This window comes from Abramis brama (genome assembly GCF_963993115.1).
Source record: "Abramis brama genome assembly, chromosome: 5".
NCBI classification, from domain to species: Eukaryota; Metazoa; Chordata; class Actinopteri; order Cypriniformes; family Leuciscidae; genus Abramis; species Abramis brama.
Window position 1 is genome coordinate 36,801,676 of NC_139967.1, and position 25,510 is coordinate 36,827,185.

General features: G+C 39.6%; 1 protein-coding gene across 4 annotated transcripts in view; it reads right to left on the reverse strand.

Annotated features, from left to right (window-relative positions):
• The window catches only part of LOC311082458 (integrin alpha-X-like), a 176,126-nt gene that overhangs the window by 55,622 nt on the left and 94,994 nt on the right, over positions 1 to 25,510 (reverse strand). For 3 of the 4 annotated variants that reach the window (XM_084113304.1, XM_084113303.1, XM_084113302.1), the window contains 4 exons: positions 10,134 to 10,264; positions 3,808 to 3,968; positions 3,562 to 3,722; positions 1,133 to 1,261 (listed from right to left, as the gene is read on the reverse strand). In XM_084113304.1, the coding sequence (XP_083969430.1) occupies positions 1,133 to 1,261; positions 3,562 to 3,722; positions 3,808 to 3,968; positions 10,134 to 10,264 (582 nt within the window). The remainder of the gene's footprint in view (positions 1 to 1,132; positions 1,262 to 3,561; positions 3,723 to 3,807; positions 3,969 to 10,133; positions 10,265 to 25,510) is intronic. The other variant, XM_084113305.1, reaches the window with a different exon arrangement.

Genomic DNA, 25,510 nt, shown 5'->3' on the forward strand with positions numbered 1-25,510 from the left:
CTCCGTTCAAATACTACACAGTACGCTTTACTAACGCTCATCCCTATGAATGCTCATAGGTGGGACCTGAAGGACGCGTACTTCAGATGTCCACTCCTCCGTAAACACGGGTCATCCTGTGTCTCGCGTTGAGGGGTCAAAGTCTCAGTACAAGTCCCTCCCTTCGAGTGCTACATAGCCAGTTGAACCGGAGAAATGCAGGTTCTGTTGTGGTGGTTCAGCTATCTACCTCTGAAAGAGCTTAGGTACTATTACTTCTGCGAGAGCTCCCTCTAAAAAGAATGAGGCTTGCTTATGATCTGAAGTAGTACCTGTTAGAACACCTAACTTGTGTTAGGTGGGGTTCATATGTTGTGATCCCTACGGTGATCCCATATGTGTATTCTTCCATGGTTTGACTCCCTGTGGCGAGCCTGTGTCTTCCCTTGTCAGAGCCTGCTCTGCCATCACTGACCAGATGCGTCTCCCCCCTGTTATTGGCTTGAGCCACCTCAGTGACATGCCATATGTTGTACTGCCCGCTAAGTTGCTCAGTCCATATGCGTTTCTCCACGTTACCTCCTTCGGGCAGGATGTGGCTTCCGTAGCGTAGACCTTCCAACGAAGGGATCCCAATCAGTCGACACGTCGACTATATCGAACGTGCCCGACAGAAAGTGAACGTCTCGGTTACGTATGTACTGTAACCCTCATTCCGTGAAGGAGGGAACAGAGATGTAGTCCCCTAGCCACTATTGCTGTACCACCGCTGACCGAGTTCTGTTCGGCTCCTCAGTGAAAAACAACTGGTGCATGCATCCACTTCCATATTTATACCCGCGCTGCGGGGCGGGGCGTGTGATACAATTCACGCATGCCAATGTCCATTGGCTCGTTTTTACAATACTCGAAGATGACAGGCTCCCTAGCGTGATCCCAATCAGTCAACACGTCAACTACATCTCAGTTCCCTCCTTCAGGGAACAGGTTACATACGTAACCGAGACGCTATGTACCCTAATAATCTCTGCAAATGGATCACACTGCTTCCCCAGAGTCTATGTTACAACACAGTATACTGTTATTTAAAAGTAACATGACATCAAAAATGTACCGCAGTTCAATATACTACATGTATGTATATCCTACAGACCATCTCTGTGAACGTGGGCCAGCAGTCAGGGCTCAGCACTGGTCTTAGGCCTCCTGTTCCTGGAATAACTTCTGTTGTTACATTCATCTTTCCAGAGAGCAAGACTTCACGGTAGTCTGAAATACACTCCTGTATGGAACACATAACATATACAAAGAGAGGAAATATATGTGCAATATAAAATATAATATTATAAAAAAAACAAAAAACACACACATTATAAAAAGCCCATACTAATGTCATCGAAATTATTTTGATTACTCTTCATTTTGATTGTCGACTTTAGACATTCTACTAACTATAGGTAACTTTGCAACTACTTGTCAACTAACTCTCATTAATTTGCAACTACATGTCCACTATCTCTTATTAGAGTATTAGTAGACTGTTAGGTTAGGGTTAGTAAAATAAGTTGGCATGTACTTGCAAAGTTACTTATAGCTAGTAGAATATCTAAAGTGGACTACTGAAATAAATTGTTACCATGATTTTTAAAAAAAAAAACTTTTTTGCAAGTCTTTTGATGCAAGATTGTATCACATTCAGTGTCTCGGTTACTATTGTAACGTCCATTCCCTGATGGAGGGAACGGGACATGGTGTCGATGTCTGACACTAGGGGTCACACTTAGGAGCCCCAAATGCCTCTGATACTTGAGAATTGGCGGGTGGAATTTGCATGCCACTCTCTGGGACATATGGGTATAAAAGGGAGATGGCGTGCATAACTCATTAAGGTTTGTGCTGAGGAGCCGAGTCAGTGTCCCAGCCAGTTCAGCGTTGTGGGAGGAGGGAAACTATTTCTTGTTCCCTCCATCAGGGAACAGAGGTTACAATAGTAACAGAGATGTTCCCTGTTTGTCAGTCACTTCGACGCAATGCGCAAAACAAGGAACAGGAGGTCCAAGGGGATTGACCCGGCAGAAACACTCCCGTTGCCCTCATATCGCCCTCAGCACTAGCTGCCATAGCCTTGTGGATCAGGACGAGCAACTGAGGTAGCACTTACCAGAAAAGAGTTGTGATCGCAATGCTGCGATGGTCATGTTCTCAGTGAGGACATGAGCCATCCACAAACGCTGTCTCAGCGTGGGTGAGACCCAAACACTTGAGATATTGATCGTGACCATCCGAGGTTGAAAGATATCAACCGCATCCAGAAACACACAGGCGGAAAGGGACCTTTATAAAGACGCTCTCCATCTGTGCTTGCTCTTTTAGAGGAAAGTGCTCTCTTATGTTTCTGAAGCGCCCAGGGGAACTCTCTCTATGAGCTTGCATAGAGATGACACTCGCTCTGCTCTGAAGAACAAATCTGAATGACTGATGCACGCATTCTCCCTTTTATATGTTGTCGGGATAATTCCGGTTTGCGTGGCTACGTGGAAGCAATAAAAATTCTGTATTATAAATTTTAAGGCCAGAAAAGTAGTTTGTTGAGAGTCGGTTTGTAGGGAAGGACTACCTGTGCACATATATTCACGCCTGTGCACATATATTCAAACGCACATACCTATAGACTGAACTCGTAATATGCATGTGCACGCCATCGTTTTTGAAGTTTGCGCAGAAAGAACTTAAAGGGATAGTTCACTTTGAAATAAAATTTTGGTATGTTTTAGCTTACCTCAAGGGCATCCAAGATGTAGGTGTCTTTTTTCCGCAGTAGTTTCAATTTTGATATTTTTAGGTCAAACCGTTCTTGTCTGTCAGTCATATAATGCAGGTCTGTGGTCACCACCTCAAAGAGCAAGCACAGAGTCCAAATTAAAACAATTCCCCATCGTCCAAATTAAACAATTCCCCATCGTAAGTACACATTGATGGCCTAAGACACGAAATGAGCGGTTTGTGTGAGAAAACGAACAGTATTTATATCGTTGTTACCTCTTGAACACAGCCGCGTCCAAATGATCTGAGGGCGCGGGCGGGTAAAGACACCTACATCTTGGATGCCCTTGAGGTAAGCTAAAACATACCAACATTTTATTTCAAAGTGAACTATCCCTTTAAGAGTTTTCTGTTAAAATGCTGTTGCGTTAGCGGCCCCTAAGTTAATAACTAATGATCGTTGTGACGGAAGTGAATCAATCAAAACTAACTTTAGCTGGACAATAACTTTATTCTAGAGCTGCTATAAAGCCAAAACAATCTCTGTTACTTTAATTTCCTATTATCAATGTAAAGCTGCTTTGGAACAATCTACATTGTTAAAAGTGCTATATAAATGAAGATGACTTGACTTGACTATACCCATATGTCCGGGGGAGTGGCATGCAAACTCCACTCACCAATTCTCATTGGCCTTTTATCAAAGTATCAGAGGTGTTTGGGGCTTCCAAGTGTGGCCCCTAGTATCAGACTCCATGTTGAAGTGACTGACAGATGAAAACATGAGGGAAACATATTTTATGTCTGTTTCACACTAACCGGGATGCTGATGGAGAGAGTAGTGCAGACAGGGGTAATGCTGCTCAAGTTGTTGTTGGGGGTCCAGAGAAATGAGGCTGATCTAGAACTAAATAACAGCCGAGGGGCTCTGGCCAAAGGGTCCAACTCCAGAGTCACTGATACCATAGCAACAAGAGGACCTGAACCAATGGTATGCAAGAATCATTCATGTCAAACTGATTCTTCATTAGTTTAATATTGTATCTCTTTATCTGACTACCTTACCTTGTACATCACCATTGACAATCTCTTTTACGGTGATACAGATTGTAACTGTGGCAACAGGGGTGTTGAGACCGAGGGGGGCGGAGCAATGAAAGAATTTCTGATGGATGATTGGTGGGTCAACAGTGACATTTATGGGCAAACACATGACAGGCTGAGTCCTGTTAAAATGGGATACAAAATGAATGGGACTTTTGACAACATAATAACTGGACAATTGACCACTAACGTAACATAAAGTGGATTCAGAAAGTATTTGACTTTCATTCATTTTGGCAGCCATATGCTAAAATGCTTTATTTTATTTTTTTATTTTTTATTTTTTCAAATCTACAGTCTATACTCCATACCCCATACCCCATAATGACAAAAAACAGATTTGTGATAACTTGGCAAATTTATTAAAAAGAAAACAAACTGAATTAACCGATGGACCTAAATATTAAGACCCTTCACTCAGTACATAGCTGAAACCACACTGGTTGTGATTACAGCGTCTTTTTGGGTATGATGCAGCAGCCTTTGCACACCTGGATTTTGGATTTTTCTGCTATACTTCTTTGCAGATCCTCTCAAGCTCTTTTAGGTCTCTCTTGAGGTATTTGATCATGTTTAAATTCAGGGTCTGGCTGGGCCACTCAAAGGCATCCTCAGATATGTCATGAATCAACTGTTGTCTTGGCTGTGTGTTTAGGGTCATTGTCCTGTTGGGATGTCCAGCCCAGTCTGAGGTCTTGCACACTTTAAACCTGGTTTTCATTAAGGATGTCTCTGTATTTTGCAGATTTCCTTCCACCCTGACCAGCTGCCCAGATGAAAAACTCCCCCACCGCTTGTTACTACCACCACCACCCTTCACCTTTGGGATGTTATTGTGCAGATGGTGAGAGATGTCTGGTTTCCTTCAGACATGATGCTTGGAACTGAGGTTCATCAGACCAGAGAATCTTTTTTTCTCTCTTTTTCAAAGGAAAATGCTCCCATACATTTGCCTTGACACAATCCTCTCTCTGAGCTCTGCAGGCAGACCTCATGCCTTTGTTTTGCTCTGATATGCTTTTTCACCTGTTAGACCTTATCTGGACAGGCGTGTGTTAAATGTCAAATAAATGGACTCCACTCAAAGTGCAAAAACACCTCAAAGAAGAATCTGAGAAATGGAATGCACCTGAGCCAAATTTTCAGCATCAAAGGATATAAATGCTCAGGTAATTGTGACATTTCAGTTTTTTCTCTAAAAACAATGCATCATGTGATTCAGTTACAACAAAACAAAAGAAACGATAAGGACTTACCCATCTTTTTCGCCTTGCATTCCATTAAGAAATCAGACGGCTCAGTACCGACTCATATTCTGCAAAAATATTTTAGTGAATTGGAATGTGTGCAAAGGATTGTTAGTGACTGGAGGATGCAAAGTATTCACTTGGATGTGTTCTTCAAAATGTGCAATGTTAGGACACAGCACATAAGTGCGATAACACCATATGAATACTCTGCTGGAGTAACATAGTGAATAGGCAATTGCGTTTGATAGTTCCTACGAGCTTGAAACACTGCACTATGTTACTTACGCAAGTCATAACCTAGAACGTCATACCTGATTATGAACTTTAAACTTAAAGGGGAGAATTTACAACAGCCGCTCCCACATTTGAGGAGGAAACGCTCCCATGACTTCTCTGACTGGGCTGCTTCACTTTGGTTAAATTTGGCTACATAACCTGCCTCAATGAGCTTAGCAATCTCCCCTGACTAGATTGAGGCCTTTTCATGGTCTTTCTGGAGTCTCCTTTCAGTGTTCCTCAGATTTGCAAGAATGGATTGCAACAAGCCTTTGGGTTTAAGTGCACCTGGTTTCCACAGAAGCGGGGTGGCATAACGTTGTACTGCCTTGACACTGACTCAATGAGTTTGAAACTCAAGCAGATGCATAGCCTCTTTATCTTACCTAGACCGGACATCCAGTTTGTCATTGTGAAAGTGCCATCCAGTAGCCATAACCTTTCCACATTTCTGTAGAGAGGATCATCTGGGTGGGCAGTGGAGAGAAAGAAACATTGCTGCACTGGTGCATGGTCTGCGATGCACATTACTGCTCAATGGAGAGCCCACCCGAGAGCTGTATGGACTGCTGCTGGACCCCCTTGGTTCCTTGGAGAATGGGCTCTTTGGCGGTAATGAGATGAACTTGGTCTGAACCTATGAGCACCAGTAGACGTACCTTGTGAAATGGCTGTAACGGAACTCGCACACCTAAAGGGGAGTTCCGTTACAGGCATTTCACAAGGTACGTCTACTGGTAACGGAACTCCTCTTAGGTGTGCACAACTCTTCAGAAGTGTCTGAACTGGGCATGACTGTCCACTAGATCAAGACCAAATGCTGTGAATGCTCCAAACACTTGATATAATTTCTCTGAGTAACCTCTTGGGGAGATTTCAACGGTGAGAAGTGTGGGGTTGTACAGTACGAAGGGCTAGAGTCTCATGTTCACTTCTCCATTGGAGCTGCTGGATGGCAATGGGTAGGATCATGGTGCGCTGTCTCCGTCATCTAATATAGCTGCAAACCTCACTGCAGGGTTTCTTTAAACTGCATATTTCAGGTCCATGGGAACAAGAACATTTCCAGCATTTTCCTCTGAGATCCAGCAGCGTTTTTCCTCTGCTCTTTGATACTGCTGCATCGAGTGATGTAGTGGTTGTTTCCGTCACAGAAGAGAGAGTTGACTTTGAGTGGTGTCTTCTTCCAAGATACCTTTGGACTAAGGGAGGTTTTAGACTCTGTAGGTGCTGCACCATGATACAAGCCTGTGATTTGGGTTTTAGGTTTAACCGCAGTCTTCTCCTTTGCACTGCATGGAGATTTCTCATACTGGTTGCTTTGCACTAACCTACTGGACAGTCTCTGTTGCTGGACCTTGACTTGGAGCCATCCAGAAAAGTATTGCTGGTTGTACAGGTTAATGTTTGGGGAGTTGAGCTTCCTTTGCAGCTGGAGTTAGTCTTCAAAGCCATCTCTTAAGTGCTTAGACAACAGCATGCTCACTAAGAGGGGGACACGGAGAGCAAAACTCTGGAAGCTGCAAGCAACATTTGGTTTGACCTCTGGTGCTGTGAGGATTGCCGCTATTTCACTCTGAGCCAGCTATTGGGGTTGACCATATTGTAATTGAAGAGCATGCATTGCCGCTTAATATGGCTATGGGTGATGGCGGCAGGACTGGCCAATCATCAGTGCCTCAGGAAATTTGAGATGTTCCAGCAAAATGTGATACTTGTATTACTTGTTGTGAACAGCACATTCCAGGGCCTAGTTTATGGCCGGGCCCCTCTCTGTCCGCAACAGTGGACAAAGGTTTGCTACATTTTGATTGGATCTTGGTGGACTAACACAAACTGTCCAAACGCCATCAGATAAAGATGTTAGGACAACAGCCAGACACCTCTAAAGGCTACGCCGGAGCCTCTACACTGTAGGCAACGCGTTGGTTTTCATTTATACTTCTGCGTCGTTGTCCGCGTTGACGCGCGCAGAGGGAGCATGTGAAACCCGAGGGAGCGGTCCTAGCAGACCAATCACAGCGCTTGTGTCCGCGTAGAGTTGACGCGTTGTTACATTTTTGGAGAGGTGCACGTCAGGGTACGCGCGCTACACACAGCCTACGACGTAGCTACGGCGTGAGTTTGACGCAGAAGTATAAATTGGGCTTAAGAGGGCAAGAAAAAGACCTCTAGTACCAAGCCTAGGAAGGACAGAACTTATTGGTCCTCATGCAGTTTCTGCCCTTCACCCATCTAGAGACTAAATCTCAGGATGTTGGCCTGTGACTGCCATAAAAATTCCAGAGGACCTCCAGATGCAGCAGCAGAGGGTGAAACAAAGAGAAACCACAATGATTCATAAAATTCCATTCATAACTATGTTTTGAAACCTTAAAACTGATGTAAACAACACGCATCCATCTCATACTTATTCAGAAATAAGTATTAAGAAATAAGAAATAAGTATTCTCATTGCCAGCATGCAACATCTTACACAATTTCAGCTGTTAATGTACAAATGAATAAAATACATGACAGTTCAATCTTTTCCCAACTTGTTTGGACTCTATTTGTTTAGAATATTGCCAAAGGTATTCTGGTGGTGGTTTGGAAAATGAGAAATCCATTGGTAAAACTTTAAAGACACTTTAAAGACTTCTAACTGGGTGCTTTATGCAAATGAGTTCCACAGGGGAAAGAAGGGTGGGCCATACTGTGTGTCCCCTCCGGTTCATCCAGTGAGACATTAACAGATACAGAACAACTGAGTCTGTCCTTCAAGGATAGACAGAAACAGATCAACAACGTTCTGAGTCTCCGGTTTGTCCAGAGAGACAACAGATTCCATGATCTGAGTCTACAGCTTGTAGCAACAGATCCGGCCACATTCTGAGCCTTCAGTCTGTGAGGAAAGAGACATTAACAAACGCTACGTTCAAAGTTTTCATTCAGCGAGATAGTAACGACTACAGCATGTCCCGAGTCTCCGTGCCAGAGAGACAAAAGCGGATTGACAAAGTCCTGAGTGTCTGGCCAAGAGAGGCAGAAGACACACAATAAGATAAGCAAATCTTCACTTCAAACTTCCTTCATCTGCATGTTCCAAATCATTAGGGACCTTCTGCACCTATTTCAGGGCCTCATCTGCGTGTTCCAGATTTTAGGACCCTTTAGTGCTCCAGGAGATTAGCATCCCACAGATTCGTGTTCAAGACAGTTGAAACGGATTCTAGCTCCTTTCCCCACTGCATTGTCAGGCAGCACAACCAGTGGTAGACATCATTGCCATCGGACTGATGATTATATGATTATAAATTATGTGGCAAGCAGAGTGGGGCTGAGAGCCATGGGAACGGAGCGAGGCCAGCCTTGAGTTTCTCACGGAGGATAAAAAGAGGAGGGACTACAGTGAAGGACAAGAGAGGACCAGGCCTGAAGTTTACATTGTGTTTTGTTTATTTTACATTTGTGTTTGTTTACTGTAACGCAGTTCGTTGTTGTGGGAAGAAGGCGGCGGGAACCAGCAAACATTCAAAGACTTTAATAAACACAAAATGAAAGTAAAGACAGCAGCCCCTCAAGGACGACTGCCGCCACACATAATAAAACGAAACATCAAATAAAACAGTCCAGGCCAGGTCCTCTCTCATCCTTCACGATCGTCGCTCCTCCGTGAGAGATACGAGACCGGTGCATTGCACAGGTGTCGCTCATCAGCAATCACGCCACCGGCCTCGCGCCGTTCTCCCACAGCCCTAGGCCTCGTCCTGCTCGCCACATTACCTTGTATTTTTGTGTACCCCTTTACTTTCGTTTTGTTGTTTATAGTGATCTTGTTGCTGGTGTGGCAGGCTTTTCACTTTGATCATCCTCCTCATCCCCATGATGTGATATGTTCCATCAGCTCCTGGCACCGGCACTGTCGTTTTTCATATTATTTAAGTTTACTGTAAAGCACAACCATGTCAGAAGCCTCATCCCTTACCTTCTCAGATATAGATTTTCCTCAGTAAACTCATACTCAAGTCTGTGGAGCTTATGGTTGGATGCAACCCCCTGGCTGAAGACTGGTCATGATTGACTAGTTATGCCCACGGTGGCTGCTGCTCCTCTCTGCTCCACTGGCACCTCTGCTGTAGGTTGGGAGGAAAGAGCAGGTGGTGATGGCTGTAGTCAAGAAGATACTCCTCCAGATGCTTGGGTGTGCGGCATTGCCATGAGGGGCTGTCTAAAGTCTCAATATGAGGAAGTGAGGCTGATTGCTCGATGACATCACTGCAGTAGTCGGTTCCAGCTTGAAGGGCTAATGCTGGGGATTGCCCCACTGAATGCTGGTGAATATGTTATTGACCGCTGCAGAACTCTGGTGAAGGAGTCATCAGATTGAGTTTGTCCATTTATTGGACAAATACCTGATTATGAACTTAAAATTTAAAGGGGAGAATTCACAACATGCAGGATGAAGGATGCAAAACAAAGGCTGCTTTCCAACCATCCTTCAAATTAACCTGATTGTCTGATCACCATGCACGTTCTGGGAGTCAACGTGCAGAGGTTTTTATCAGTATGCCAGGAAAGACTACAAACACTTTCACACATTTCTTCAGTATTGTCAGCATATATGAATTCAAATTCAGTACCACTGTATTACTTATCAGTCTATTATTATGAACTAAAAACTAAAATTAACTGTGATTGGTCTTTACTAGGCATTTTCTTGACTAAGTTGGCAAGAATAATCTGCAAAATATATAAACACATGCAAGCACACACACTTGCCTTAGTACTGTAACTGCCCCTCTAGAGCCCACCACTACATCAGTGAGGGAGTCTGAGGTCAGATCCCCTGCAGAGTGAAGAGCGACTCCGAAATACTGTAGGCCACCGCCTACAGCTGCTCCACTCAGTCTCTACATGTAAAAAAGAGACAGACAGAGATGAAGAAAAGACATTTCTGTATTTGAGGCTTTAAAAGTAGTGAAACCTTATGAAGCAGAAGTGTTCTCTGCTATATGGTCAAAGTCATTATCATAATCATCATTATATAGCCAGACACTTGGTGTCCCTGCCAGAAAATCTAGATAAAATCAGGTCAAAATGAAGTTGCTGTTTGTTGGTTTTCATGGTTGATATGGTCTGTTTTTTCCCTGTGGCCAACAAAGTGGCCGTTCCCACAGGATTTTTAAAAAGTTGGTCAACTTACACACATACAGCTGTGTATTTTACGAATGCACATTTTTCATGCGGCATCATGCAATTCATCAGTCGTGATCATGGTGATTCCTGCATGCACGCTTCTTTGAATTTAAAGGGGTTCTATATTTTGCTTTTTCACTTTTTCAGCTTTAGTTAGTGTGTAATGTTGCTGTTTGACCATAAAAAAGATCTGCAAGGTTACAAAGCTTGAAGTCCACTCCAATGGGAATTGTTAAATTCTCTCTAACAAAAAATGTTTCACAAACTACAACAAATGCATTGTTGGGATTACAATTAGCTTTTTCCAGATCTTGTGAAATCACAATATCCCTCAAGTCAAGTCACCTTTATTTAAATAGTGCTTTTTATAATACAGATTGTTTCAATGCAGCTTTACAGTGATAACAGGAAAACAATGCAACAAACCCTCTGGGCTTCTTCGTAAAATAGTCACACTTAGCTTCCTCCCGCCCGAAAACGGGCGAAGCCTTAAAATGTTACTTTACTTTTTCCCAGGATAACCAATCAAATATATTTTTGTTCTATAATGTTTTCTGATTATTATTTAGAATTTTTAGAATTTTTTATGATACTTTGCATTAATTATATAATTTTTATGAGCTATTTTTTCCATTAGAATTAATATATATATTTTTATTTTATTTATTTTATTTTATTTTTCAATAAATGCAACATTTCACATCAAATTAGAGTGCAGGCCTAAAAAAAAAATTTTTAAGTGAGAAGAGCGCCACCTAGTGGCTTCAAAATTTATTCATTTGTGTCATGTCCTATAACCGCCTATAGGCGGCCTATAGCTTTTTTATTTATTTATTTGATTTATTCCCATTCGGAAAGAAAACAATTTATTACTAATCAACCACTGAATGGAACAGCACAAATTATATATCATTTTAAAGCTTAGGATCTCAGCTTTTTAATGAATCTAATTACATTTATTAATTCCTAACGAGTGCTGAGTAATCCCTCTAAAACCAAGTGTACCGCCAGCAGGCGCCACCTAGCTGCGAAAATATTCATTACCATATTTTTCAAAAATCTTGCCTTGATTAACACAAAGTTGATGTCATTTGAAAGCTTAGAGTCTGAACTTTACAGTGAATGTATCCACTTTGAAAAACTCTTAAGTATTGCTGAGTTATTTGCTGATAAATAGAATTTCTTTTTTTTCATAATCTATAAAATAATGTACTGCAATGTGTCAAAAACATCATACAGCTCATGAAACATTCTCAGATAATTGAAAATGGCACTTCATTTTTTACAGCATATTATTACAATTAAAATGAGCCCAAAATTAAGATAATCTATTGCTTTTATGACAAGATATTCTTCATGGAGAAAAAATTGCCCATGAGGGGGTGTCAAAGACTGTACAAAAAGGCTATCTCTTTTCAAAATGCTGTAATTTTTGATTCCTTTATCCAAAAATAATTTTTTTTTTATCCAGATGCAGCTAACATGTAGGGGGACTTCACTAAAAAAGAATTTTCCTCCTACCTTATTTCCTTCCTGAGTTATTCCATGACAAATAAGAAAGATATGCAAAATCATAATAAAAATTATATATATATATTGTCTTTTATCCGCCGTTTCTTGGCAGGACAATGTCCAAATGTAATGTAATTTATATTTTCAAAAAATTTAAAAAGAGTTCTTTCAAACGATACCTACCTTTTGACTCTCCTTGCTATAGTTTTGGAGTTATTATGATTATATAATTTTTATATAGTTTGGGGCAAAATTTGCTGTTTCAGTCTTACCAGTTCATTTCTCTGTGTGTGTGTGTGTGGGTGTGTGTGTGTGGGGGGGAGGGTGTCTTTTTTGCACTCTTGATGTTTTAGAGTGTCACCCCTTCATTGCTGTACACTTTTTTTCAGCACAGTGGCTGATCTGTAGCTTCTACCACCAAAAGTTTCTCTGAGTTTTCCTATTTTTTCGTATTTCCCATTCATTTCCTATGTCGCCCGTTTTCGGGCGGGAGGAAGCTAAGTGTGACTTTTTTTTTTACGACCCTTTAACATATCAGAATCATCTCCTTGATTTTTTTTGTGTGTTCATATAGGTAATAAAAGAAAAGTCACCAAGTTTCACCCCCATCCGATGAAGCAAAAAAATTTAACAATTCGAAACGTTCAAGTTTTCGCCCGTTTTCGGGCGAAGAAGCCCAGAGGGTTAAGCTGTACAGCAGCTCTGGAGAAAACAGTGATGTCATCATACAGCTCAGTTCAGGTCTCATACAATGGTGTCAATGCAGTTAGATCATATATTTGAATATTAAGTGTACCCAACTAAGCAAGCCAGAGGTGACAGTGGCAAGGAACCCAAACATTAGGTGACAGAATGGAGAAAAAAAAAACCTTGGGAGAAACCAGGCTTAGTTTTTTTTGGGGTACCAGTTCTCCTCTGGCCAACAAATGAACAGTGTATAATTTTGATTCAGGCACCATTACAGGTCAGAAGTCAGATTGGGATCGGAACATTAAAAAAATGTAATCCAGGTTCATCTGGATGAAGATCGGATTCATCATGCCGGTATGGGATGGGTTTTGTTGAGGATCTATGCCACTGGCTGTCGTGTCGATAAGACCTTCACAGGGGATAGTCTGGTTGACACAATTTCTGCTGACACTTCAGGGCTGCGTTGTGGTCATGTCCTCCATCTAATCTGGATACAGCCCGGATTCGGCTGACTAACGGTAACCCCGGGATAAAGAGAGAGACTAATATTAGGGTAGATGCCATTCTTCTTATGATATAACAAGTACATCGGGTGTTATAGGAAGTTTCCCGGTTCTGGCTGACCTAGTTTATGCAGCCTAACAATCATTTAACTGATTTGATTTAAATGATCCAATGGAATATGCAAAAAAAGGGGGCGAGGCATGGTTGAGCTGCGCTAGAGAAAACAAAGAATACCTGCTTTACTACAGTTTTGTTGCCATGTCGAAGAGACACTGTTTTTCTTCCTAGACCTGGGGACACACCAAACTGACGGTCGGCCGCCGGGCATTGTCGGGTGGTTTTTGAGCATCGGTCGGCTTTAGTTTTCTCGATGTGTTCTGCACCGTTGGCTCTAGTCGGATGATGTCAGCTGTTTTTCACCGATTCTACATGTTGAATTGGCTGTGGAGCTCGTCGGAGATGAGCGTGCGAGAAAAAAAATGTAACTGATGAAAGCAAACAAACGACGGAGTAAAGAGGGAACTCACTCACTTGTCACTTGTCATCTCATTTGACCAGAGGATTATTTTAATAACATGGCTTTGTGGAATCAAGACATCGAAGACCAGCTAATCACTGTGATCGAGGCGCTGCTTGCTTTGTATATACACAGTTCTAGCTCTTCTGGTTTCCCTTTTAACCCCCTGGGGTCGGCAGTATCGCCGGCGATACCAGCTCGCGTTTTTCCTTATCAGTGCAATAGAGACTCTAAATACTCTGTTGACTTTGATCTTCCATACATGTTTCATACATCAATCGATCCTGTTAAGTGTGTATTATTTTTGTGCATACTCACAATAAAAACAAAGTGTTGTGCTTTTTGCCAAATAAAGAAAAATAAACATGATGCGAGTTCTGCTTTCTCTCTGTTAGTGTAGTCCATTCTGAAACGCGTCCGAAAATGAACTGTAACTCAGCGAATTCTCAGTCAAACAGGCATACAGACACACAGGCATGAAGCTTGAATTCTCTTCTTTTAAATGAAGTAATTTTTATTTTTAAAAATTCACAGTTTATGTAATATGTATGAAAAGAGAGAGATGTCAGTCGTTCTCATCTCAGCTCATTAAGTTTTAATGTGACTCCGCCCACGGAGAGCGCGCGCTATTCAAACGCAAATGATCTGAGAGCAATCCATGCAAACCTGTGAAACGCCCACATCAGCTGGATAACACACACCGCGAGTTCACTTTCAGACTCATGTACTTTACGACGCTGGGAGGAATAATACTATCTTGATAATAATCCTGGAAAATTTACCTCAGAAGTGCTGGAAGTTTCATTTCGAGGAGCAAAGGGATCCGGCTGAGGAATAGGTCAGTTCTATATCTGCTTTGTTCTAATCGCAAGTGTCTGTACACACAAAAGACTGTTTTATGAATCGCGTTTCTGAGTGTGAATGAATGAACGCACAGATGCGCGCTGTTATGTAGCTACAGCTGGCAAAAATACTGTTTAAAAATGAATCGCGTTTCTGTGTGTGAATGAATGAACAGCTTTTACCAAACTCTATTGCTATACTGAGATGAGTAAAAATCGGATAGATTATAAAGTTTTTACTGTAAAATACTGCCACATCAAATAAGCTTATAATGTTGCCAATTTCTGCTCATATGAATTGAATTACGTATGATAAAATGTATACTTTAGTTTTTACAAAGAAAGATTACACTGGAAATATTGTTACAATTTTAATTGTTGTTGTAATTGTATAACCTTTTTAATAAAATAGCAACCAAAAAAAAAACAAAAAAAAAATTAAATATATATATATATATATATATATATACACAAGGATAGATGTAAACAAAATCTTAAAAGGTCAATAAAAGCCTTCTCTTTAAATAATTTTATTATGCTTTATTAGTGACACACTTGGGTAGAGAATATATTTTGTGGCCTTATTTCAGACATTTTCAGTTTTAGTTTTTTCAATAACTATGCATAAACATTATTTTCTCAAAAATACAAACATGTACATACATGTTGCTCACATATTATGGTAGCCCTGTTTGTGCTAAATAGAGTGTAATTATACCTTTGCCATTAATATGTTTATAAGCAACTGAAAAAAGCACAAATGTAAGAGCATGTCAAAACATCTCAAGGACCCCCAAAACCCCTTAGACCCCAGAGGGTTAAATGCCGAATACAGACTACTGCCATCTGCTGGTATGGGAGAGTTATGTCCTCTCACGCAAGTGCAGAACGTACGCGCTAGTTGGCCGTCGGCTGTAGTCTGTCTGGTGTGTTCACGTGCAACTTTTTTTGCCCCATGCAGGTGACTTGAGGCGACGCCACAGTCAGCTTTCATCAGCGCTAAGTTCTTTGACGTCAGTTTGGTGTGTCTTAAGGCAGACGAACTTAGAAAACACTGTTCCTGAGCATTAAAACCCCAAAGTTTATCTGTGTGCGGCACATTTTACAGAGGACAGGTAATGCAGGCAATGCAAAAATACATTGAAGATGCTAAATTGTGAACGGATATTAAATATCTCAAATAGTTTTGCTATAGCGAAGGATTAAAGTAATGTCAAAAAAGTAAACAGAAAGAGCTTATTAAAAATAGGTCTATTGTGCCATCTAGTGTTTTATACTATGTATAAATGGGATTGTATAAATATTTTTTATTGCTTTTAAACAGTGTTTTAAAGTGCACTAATTTCATTTTATTCCACACTGCATTTGCATCTTTATTTAAACATGATCAAAGTCTACTTTGTCACAGTTAGGATACTTTAAAAAAAAAAAAGTTCTCTGTCTCCCTATGTCTGTCCTTCCCCTCCCCCTCACTCCACCAGTCTCACTCTCTCTGTGCCGTGTGTGTGTGATTGTGGCTGGGTGTCTGTTAAGCCCCTTTCACACAGAGATTCCGGAAAATACACGGATAAAGTGACCCGGGATTTGACCCGGGTTCGTTTGATTTTGGTTCATTCACACTGCCAGTGATTTTCCGGAATCAGAGAGTCACACACAACCTGTCACAACCTGTCACACACAACCTGTAAAAATCCCATAAAGACATGTGACATCAAACCACGCTTGTGAATTTTTTTTCTCTGATTCAATCATAAACTTGCGCATTACGTACCGTTTCACTACCTGGCGAACGATCCCGGCTTCAGCATCATCACTACGACACAGCATTATTATGGCTTTTGTTCACACAGCGCGCGTTCCGGGACTGAACACGGCAATGTTACTAGGTCCCCAACCCGGCATCGATGCCGGCATCAATCCCGGGTCATGTTTGCATTCACACAGAAGGCGTTCTGGCAATTTCCCGGCAATTTGCCGGGATCATCGCGTTGTGTGAAAGGGGCTTTACAGTGACAAGAGTTTAACCCTTTCATTGCTGTGTGCTTTGGCCTGCATTAAAGGATAAATAAATCTCTTAGGCCTTGTCTTTTTGGATAACAATTTTTGCATATACAGTGAGGAAAATAAGTATTTGAACACCCTGCTATTTTGCAAGTTCTCCCACTTGGAAATCATGGAGGGGTCTGAAATTGTCATCGTATGTGCATGTCCACTGTGAGAGAATCCAGAAATCACAATATATGATTTTTTAACTACTTCTTTGTATGATACAGCTGCAAATAAGTATTTGAACACCTGTCTATCAGCTAGAATTCTGACCCTCAAAGACCTGTTAGTCTGCCTTTAAAATGTCCACCTCCACTCCATTTATTATCCTAAATTAGATGCACCTGTTTCAGGTCGTTAGCTGCATAAAGACACCTGTCCACCCCATACAATCAGTAAGAATCCAACTACTAACATGGCCAAGACCAAAGAGCTGTCCAAAGACACTAGAGACAAAATTTTACACCTCCACAAGGCTGGAAAGGGCTACGGGGAAATTGCCAAGCAGCTTGGTGAAAAAAGGTCCACTGTTGGAGCAATCATTAGAAAATGGAAGAAGCTAAACATGACTGTCAATCTCCCTCGGACTGGGGCTCCATGCAAGATCTCACCTCGTGGGGTCTCAATGATCCTAAGAAAGGTGAGAAATCAGCCCAGAACTACACGGGAGGAGCTGGTCAATGACCTGAAAAGAGCTGGGACCACCGTTTCCAAGGTTACTGTTGGTAATACACTAAGACGTCATGGTTTGAAATCATGCAAGGTTCCCCTGCTTAAACCAGCACATGTCAAGGCCCATCTTGGATGATCCAGAGGAGTCATGGGAGAAAGTCATGTGGTCAGATGAGACCAAAATAGAACTTTTTGGTCATAATTCCACTAAACGTGTTTGGAGGAAGAAGAATGATGAGTACCATCCCAAGAACACCATCCCTACTGTGAAGCATGGGGGTGGTAGCATCATGCTTTGGGGGTGTTTTTCTGCACATGGGACAGGGCGACTGCACTGTATTAAGGAGAGGATGACCGGGGCCATGTATTGCGAGATTTTGGGGAACAACCACCTTCCCTCAGTTAGAGCATTGAAGATGGGTCGAGGCTGGGTCTTCCAACATGACAATGGCCCGAAGCACACAGCCAGGATAACCAAGGAGTGGCTCTGTAAGAAGCATATCAAGGTTCTGGCGTGGCCTAGCCAGTCTCCAGACCTAAACCCAATAGAGAATCTTTGGAGGGAGCTCAAACTCCGTGTTTCTCAGCGACAGCCCAGAAACCTGACTGATCTAGAGAAGATCTGTGTGGAGGAGTGGGCCAAAATCCCTCCTGCAGTGTGTGCAAACCTGGTGAAAAACTACAGGAAACGTTTGACCTCTGTAATTGCAAACAAAGGCTACTGTACCAAATATTAACATTGATTTTCTCAGGTGTTCAAATACTTATTTGCAGCTGTATCATACAAATAAATAGTTAAAAAATCATACATTGTGATTTCTGGATTTTTTTTTTTTTTGATTATGTCTCTCACAGTGGACATGCACCTATGATGACAATTTCAGACCCCTCCATAATTTCTAAGTGGGAGAACTTGCAAAATAGCATTAATGCAATTGTTTAATGCTTTAACCCTCTGGGGTCGGCAAACGCTCCGGTGCGTTTTGCCTGATTTTTTTTCACATAGCTTCTGACTTCTGTCATTTATGGTCATACAGACTTAAGAAATATGAAAAAATAAACTGTAAAATGTATACTTTTTCATGTGTCCACTTACAATCGAAACAAAACATTGTGCTTTTGTAAATTAAAGAAAATAAACAGGGTGTGCTTTCTGCCTCTCCATCTCCGTGAACTTTTTTTTCTGGAGCACTTCTCTAAACTTAAACAAAACTCAGCCAATACTATTCACCCAGGCATGAGCTATATATCTTTATAATCATTTAAACGTACAATATGTAATTTTTTTCGCCGCTAGGGGTCGCTAACCTCTTACAATAACAAAGGCGTAGTTTGATGACGCAACATTTGCTAAGAATTATGGATCTTGTCGTCAACGTCAAGTAAATACATCGATGTTTTTATCATGACTGTGATATCAGCTCCAGCTATCAGCTCCACACGCGACGCGAGTCCCGCGGATATAAAAGGAATATGGACATTTCATTCTACCGAACTACACGCAAATGCAGAATTACTACTCACAGGTCAATTTATTAGACAAATTAAACTTGTGAGTAACGCAGCGCTGTTTCACTTGGTCTAACATTACACTATCACACTAAACTGCATTTGAATGTGTTGAAATTGTTTTGTGTTTTGTGTTTTGAAATTGAATGTGTTAGTTTGTCTGTATGAGACTAGCAGTAAGCTAGATCAACATTAGAATAACATACAGATCATATTCTAACATTTTATCATTGTTGAACTATACAACATTGATTAGTTTTATGTAAATGTGCTCACCTGTTTAATAAAGTACATGTAGGAGCGGTCGAAGTCTCGGACGTGGAGCTCTAGGCATCTCGAAAACACCGCGCTGATATTGATTCTCGTTTTAGTTCTCCTTTTTTATCCAAAGTCTGCTTGCCATGGTCCATAATGTTTGAACGAAACAACAACAGCGTGCAGATAGACATTACGAACTAACAGTTACACAGTTGTCCACGTCTGTCGCCTTGGTTACTATCAGAGAGCTCTGGTTCATAGCTCTGGTTACTATGGCAGTATGAGCGGAAACCAGGGAGAACACGGATATGACGCCATTGACGGCGACAAAACGGAAATAAAGAAACGGTACGTGTCTTAGAATTAAATTACAAATTTCTCTTGGTTTGAAAGTTGTTGGAAACAGTCGGGATAATGTAAGTACACAACTTAAAAAAATATATAACATAGATATAGTGATTTTTGCTATTTTTAAAGCAAAAAAAATACATATTGTACATATTGTACTATATATATATAGTAGGCTATGTTTTGTCAAAAAATAAAGTCATCAACTAAGATGTTATTATAGTGTTTGTTCCAATGTAGGCTATATTCAGACTAATGAATCCTTAACTTTGAAATACGTATGATAAAACGTATACTTTTTAAAAAGAAAGATTGCACTTGAAATATTGTTAAAATTGTAATTGTTGTTGATTTACATGTGAAAACTTTTTAATAAAATAGCTTCTCATTAAATTATTTATTGTTGTTTTTTATTAGTGACACATTTGGGGAGAGGATATATTCCAAAACTTTCTGAAAATACAGTATGAGAATTAACTGCACAATTACTAGAAATGTTTACCTTGGATATTATACAATTTGCATGCATACAAAATTTGTGAAAAAAAAATAAGATGTTTCCAACTCTAACTTTGAACCAATTCTGTAGAATGGCCCATATAGCCTATTTGAACAGGATTTTTTCCAGGTATGACTATGCACCAAAAAATATTTGGATTGTTCACTATATTGTGGACTATATTCTAAATAAATTAAAAGCAATAAAAAAAAAAAAAAAAATAATAAAAAAAAATAATATATATATATATATATATATATATATATATATATATATATATATATATATATATATATATAATTATTATTATTATTATTTATTTATTTATTTATTGCTTATTATTTATCATATTTATATATTTCTTTTGTCCTCACATTCTTTCTAGTAGTTCCGTCTCAGTGACATACCTGACTGAAAGGCTCATTATGCGGCTCATTATGCAGGTCATTGTCTTCTCAGTTGTGAATCAGAGCATTATTCATTATCATTCACGCCCCCATATTGCCTTTCCAAACAAAAAGTGTCTTGCAAAATTTAAATCAATGTATTGTTTTATGTGAATGATTAGGCAGGATGATTGTCAGATTGATTGTCAGGATGATTTTGAAGCAAAAACACTAGGCAACAACATCCATTAATCAAAAGTCTTGTGGACACATATTTATTATGTGTTTTGTGGCCTTATTTCAGAAACTTTTTTTTTTGAATAACCATGCATAAACATTATTCTCTCAAAAGTACAAACATGTAGCTCACATATTATGGTAGCCCTGTTTGTACTTAATGGAGTGTAATGACACCTTTGCCATTAATATGTTTATAAACAACTGTAAAAAAGCACAAAAAAGCACAGGGCATGTCAAAACATCTCAAGGACCCCAAAAACACCTTAGACCACAGAGGGTTAAATTAAATTAAGATGGTATGTTTGGTTATTGAACCTGAATGAATTTAAAATGAATGTGCTATATTTCAGATCAATATATTTGTTAATTATCAGATCAATACATTTGTTAATGTTATAAACAATATATTAAAAATTTAACTAACACTTACATTATTCTCCTCTGAATTATAAATCATTTATTCTGTATAAAATAAAACTACCATTAAAAAAGTTTCTTTTTTTCAATCAATGTAGTATGTGTAGCATGCACCCTGTTTATTTTCTTTATTTTACAAAAACACATTTGTTGTTATTGTGAGTGTACACAAATAAAAGAAGACCCTTTATAGTTTATAAAGATGTATAAGACTTATATGTATGGCCAAAAATGACAGAGTATTTTAAATTGTTTAAGCTGTCATGGGGAAAAAACACCGCCGCATTCTTCGGGCTCAGAGGGTTAAATGAGTCCACCCCTCAAGATTACGTTTATAAAAATGAGCCACGTCTGAAAGGAAAAGGGGTAGGTGTTTCTGTAATCTATAGTAATATCTTCAGAATTACTGAACTTCTTTACTTACAAGATTGATAAAATTAGAGAGAAAATTATAACTATGCAACCGTCATGCAACAGTATTGCAACAGTATCGCATCAGACAAAATGCAAAATTAAAAAATTCCATTCATTCGTTGCAATAGGAAGAATTGTCTAAACTCATTAAATCATCTAAATCAACAACATGTATGTTAGACCCTATACCAACTAAGCTACTGAAAGAGATGCTTCCAGAGGTCAAATATCCTCTTCTTAATATCATTAATTCGTCTTTGTCACTAGGATACTAAAAACTTTTATTAAACCTCATATTTAAAAAACACAACTTGATCCTAGAGAATTAGTAAATTACAGGCTGATCTAAAATCTACCCTTTTTGTCAAAGATACTAGAAAAGGGTAGTGTCCTCACAACTATGTTCTTTTTTATTTTTTTAAACTGTATCTGCAAGGATTTCCAGTCAGGATTTAGACTGTATCATAGTACTGAGACAGCTCTCATTAGAGTTACAAATGATTTGCTCTTATCATCCAATCGTGGTTGTATCTCTCTATTAGTGTTACTCGATCTTAGTGCTGCATTTGACACTATCGACCACAACATTCTTTTGAATAGACCCGAAAATGATGTTGGGATTAGTGGAATTGCATTAGAATGGTTTAAATCATACTTATCTGACCATTATCAGCTTGTAGTAGTAAACGAAGAGATGTCATATCGATCACAAGTTCAGTATGGAGTAGGGTTGTTCCGATTCCGATACTAGTATCGGAAATACCGCCGAAACCAATAAAAATTCTGGCATCGGTATCGGCGAGTACATCTACCCATGTACCGATCCGATACCATTTTATTAAACAATACCTAGTTATGCACGCTAGCTTTGCTCAAAGAGTATAGAAGTACCAAGAGGCGAAACTCAATAGAACGTTCCATTGCAACAAACTCACCCATGCGCAGAGCTGCAGCTCCGCCATCTTGGACTGAACGCAACACAGCTGTCATAGAATTGAACGATACCGGTTCAAATTCAAAAGCGGTTAAATGAACTAAAAAGTAGTTTCTAGTTTTTAATATCTCTAGAGCAGACATCCCATGTCTCCCGGAAGATCCGGGAGTCTCCCGCATATTGATAGCGGCTCCCTGATGCCCACAAATTAGCTAAAATCACCCAGAATCTAGAGCGAGCGAGCAAGAGCGCGCAGCTCCAGACCGTGTAACGTTAGAGCACACGGCAGAAAGGGTGAGGAAGCGAAATATCAACATATCAACCTAAAATGTGGAACACAACTTGTTCAGATTTTTTGCTTTCATTTTCTTGCAGTTCTAGAGTAAAATATATTTTATAATATATATACTTTATATAAAATATAAATAATTATACTTTAAATTTGTACATTTTAATAAACTCAAACTTATATAACTTTTTCTGTTTCACTTTAATAATTTATTTCACTTCAACAATAATCTGACAAATTAAAACAAGACCAACCATAGGTCTAAATTCCAAAGCATTCTTGAATTACAACCATTTAAGTTTGGATAGTGATTTTCATGTTTATGCGAAAAAAAGGTGACACTAGTTAAAGGGTTAATTTAGTGATAACAATGAATTAATAAAGCGGTCATTTGCCAGGTTAGGTTCATATATCTCTGAAAGTATGCGATTTAAAAAGCCCATTTCGAGTCTTGACAATTTCGACCAAATACATAACATTAGCAAACTGTTAGCAGCTACTGCGGTTATGGGATAGCTTACATTAACGTTACAGCACCTGTTATCGTTGACGTTAGCTCACTTTAAAGTTAATAAAAACCTTTTCTACTTTACCTCTCTGGATCTTTGGGGAATCTATGAAATGCTAGTTGATTGGTTGTACACTGGTAGCCTAGTTGTTGCAGCTGATGGCAGAACACTGTTTTCTTTGTTTCCAATTATTTCCAGACATAATGTTAATGCTGTACAGTAGTTGTGCCAACAGTAAAGCCGTTGGTTCAGTCCAAAATGGCGGCCGCGCTACCGAAGCGCCACCTAGTGGCTGTTGTCAAAACTGCAACGGAGTTTCGCCTCTTGTTACTTCTATACTCTTTGCTTTGCTTAACGCTGCAAATCGGAGATCAATTCTTCTTCGCTGTTCTAAACAGTGGTTGCTTGTGGCAACACAGGAAGTTGTGCTGTTGCCACAAGCAACCGCTGTTTAGAGCAGCGAAGAAGAAATGAAAACGCGCGCAGTATGAGTATTTCAGACTGGACCAACCAGCCAGTAAAACGGCGACATGTCTCATATGCCATACTGCAATTTCGAGGCACAAGTATTAGCAACACGGTTCGTTGGACCATTTTTCCTGCCGACCAAAATTTCGTTATTTCAAATGTAGGCGCGCAGCAAGTGCATAAAGTAAGAGACGCTGGCGCCCAACATCAAATGGCAAACGTAATGAAAACGGAACAAAACTGCGCTACTCGTTATTTTGTGCTTCACGGACCATTAAACAGTTTGGACCAATGCAGCGCGAGTCGATCTTGATCAAGCTACACTGTTACTACACAGCGCTAAGAGATCCAGTAAAGAAAGCATTTGAATTCGCCACTGAAGTAATAACATCGCTGCGAAATCTAGTGAGAAACATTCACATTTCTCCGTTATTAACGGATCAAACAGCGCTGACGTGGAAACCAGAAACATTGTGCTTTCAAGTAACGTTATGTCGGTTTTATTTTGACATTATGAATAAAATTGCTGCCCTCAAATGTTAATCTGAAATAAAATAAACCTTCGTTTATAAGTACTACAATATTACATTTCATTTTTTTATAAGGAGCTGTTTTTGTTTTATATGTCAAGTATAACTCCATCATTGCACAAAGTAAAAAATGATCATACTTTATGATGTTAGTTTTAATAAAAAAAAATTAAAAAAAAATTAAATCAAGGAAATTTCTCTGGCATTTCTTTCTTTTTGCTGTATTGAAAACGTACCGAACCGTGACACCAGTGTATCGTATCGAACCGATCCATGAATTTTGTGGACCATTACACCCCTATTATTCATATATAATTTTTTTAATTCCTAGATTTATTTGTTGCACTTTTTTTATAGTTATATTGTAAAACTAAAATACCTTTTATAAAATAATTATATCAATTCATACAGGGCTAGTATGAATTGCAGCTGTATAGATACACACCCAGGTATCGGATCAGTACTCGGTATCGGCCGATACCCTGAGTCCAGGTATCGGAATCGGTATCGGGAAGGGAAAAAGGGTATCGGAACATCTCTAGTATGGAGTACCACAAGGCTCAGTACTAGGACTGTTGCTGTTCACTCTGTACATGCTACCCTTGGGAAGCATTGGATTAGTTTTCACTGTTATGTCGTTGATACTCAGCTCTATATTTCTTTGCGCCCAGACGAAACTTAATTCACAAAATTAACGGAATGTATAGCTGATATAAAAATTTGGATGACTAGTAATTTCCTACTACTTAATTCAGAAAAAAACAGAGTTTCAAATGATTGGACCAAAAACCTCTGCATGTACTAACCTAGAATACTATCTAACAATTGTTGGCTGCTCTGTCAAAGTCTTCATCGTCGGTTAGTCAAGTCAAGTCAAGTCATCTTCATTTATATAGCGCTTTTAACAACGTAGATTGTTTCAAAGCAGCTTTACAGAGATAAATGTATAATTTAAGGTAAGATTGTTTTGGCTTTATAGCGGTTCTTTAATAAAGTTATTTTCCAGCAAGTTAGTTTTGATTGATTCGCTTCCGTCGCAACGATCATTTGTTATTAAATTAGGGGCCGCTAAGACGACACCATTAAAGGTAGGGTAGGTAGGATTTTTATAAAAAACTTTTTTTCAAATTTGTTTACACTGTCTTTATATACCAATACATAATTAAAATGTAAGTGCTCTGAAAAAGAGAGTTTAAAAATCGAGTGACTGTAGACCTTTTAATCTGCAAAAAACACAGCTCATTATTTCCATCCGGGACGAAACAATTGATTGGTTTGGGCGACTGTCACTCTCTCTCGCAACCAAGGCTACCACCACTGTTGCTACAAGATCTGCCCATATGCGCGCGCACCCGTTTGATTTGAGGGGAGTGCAA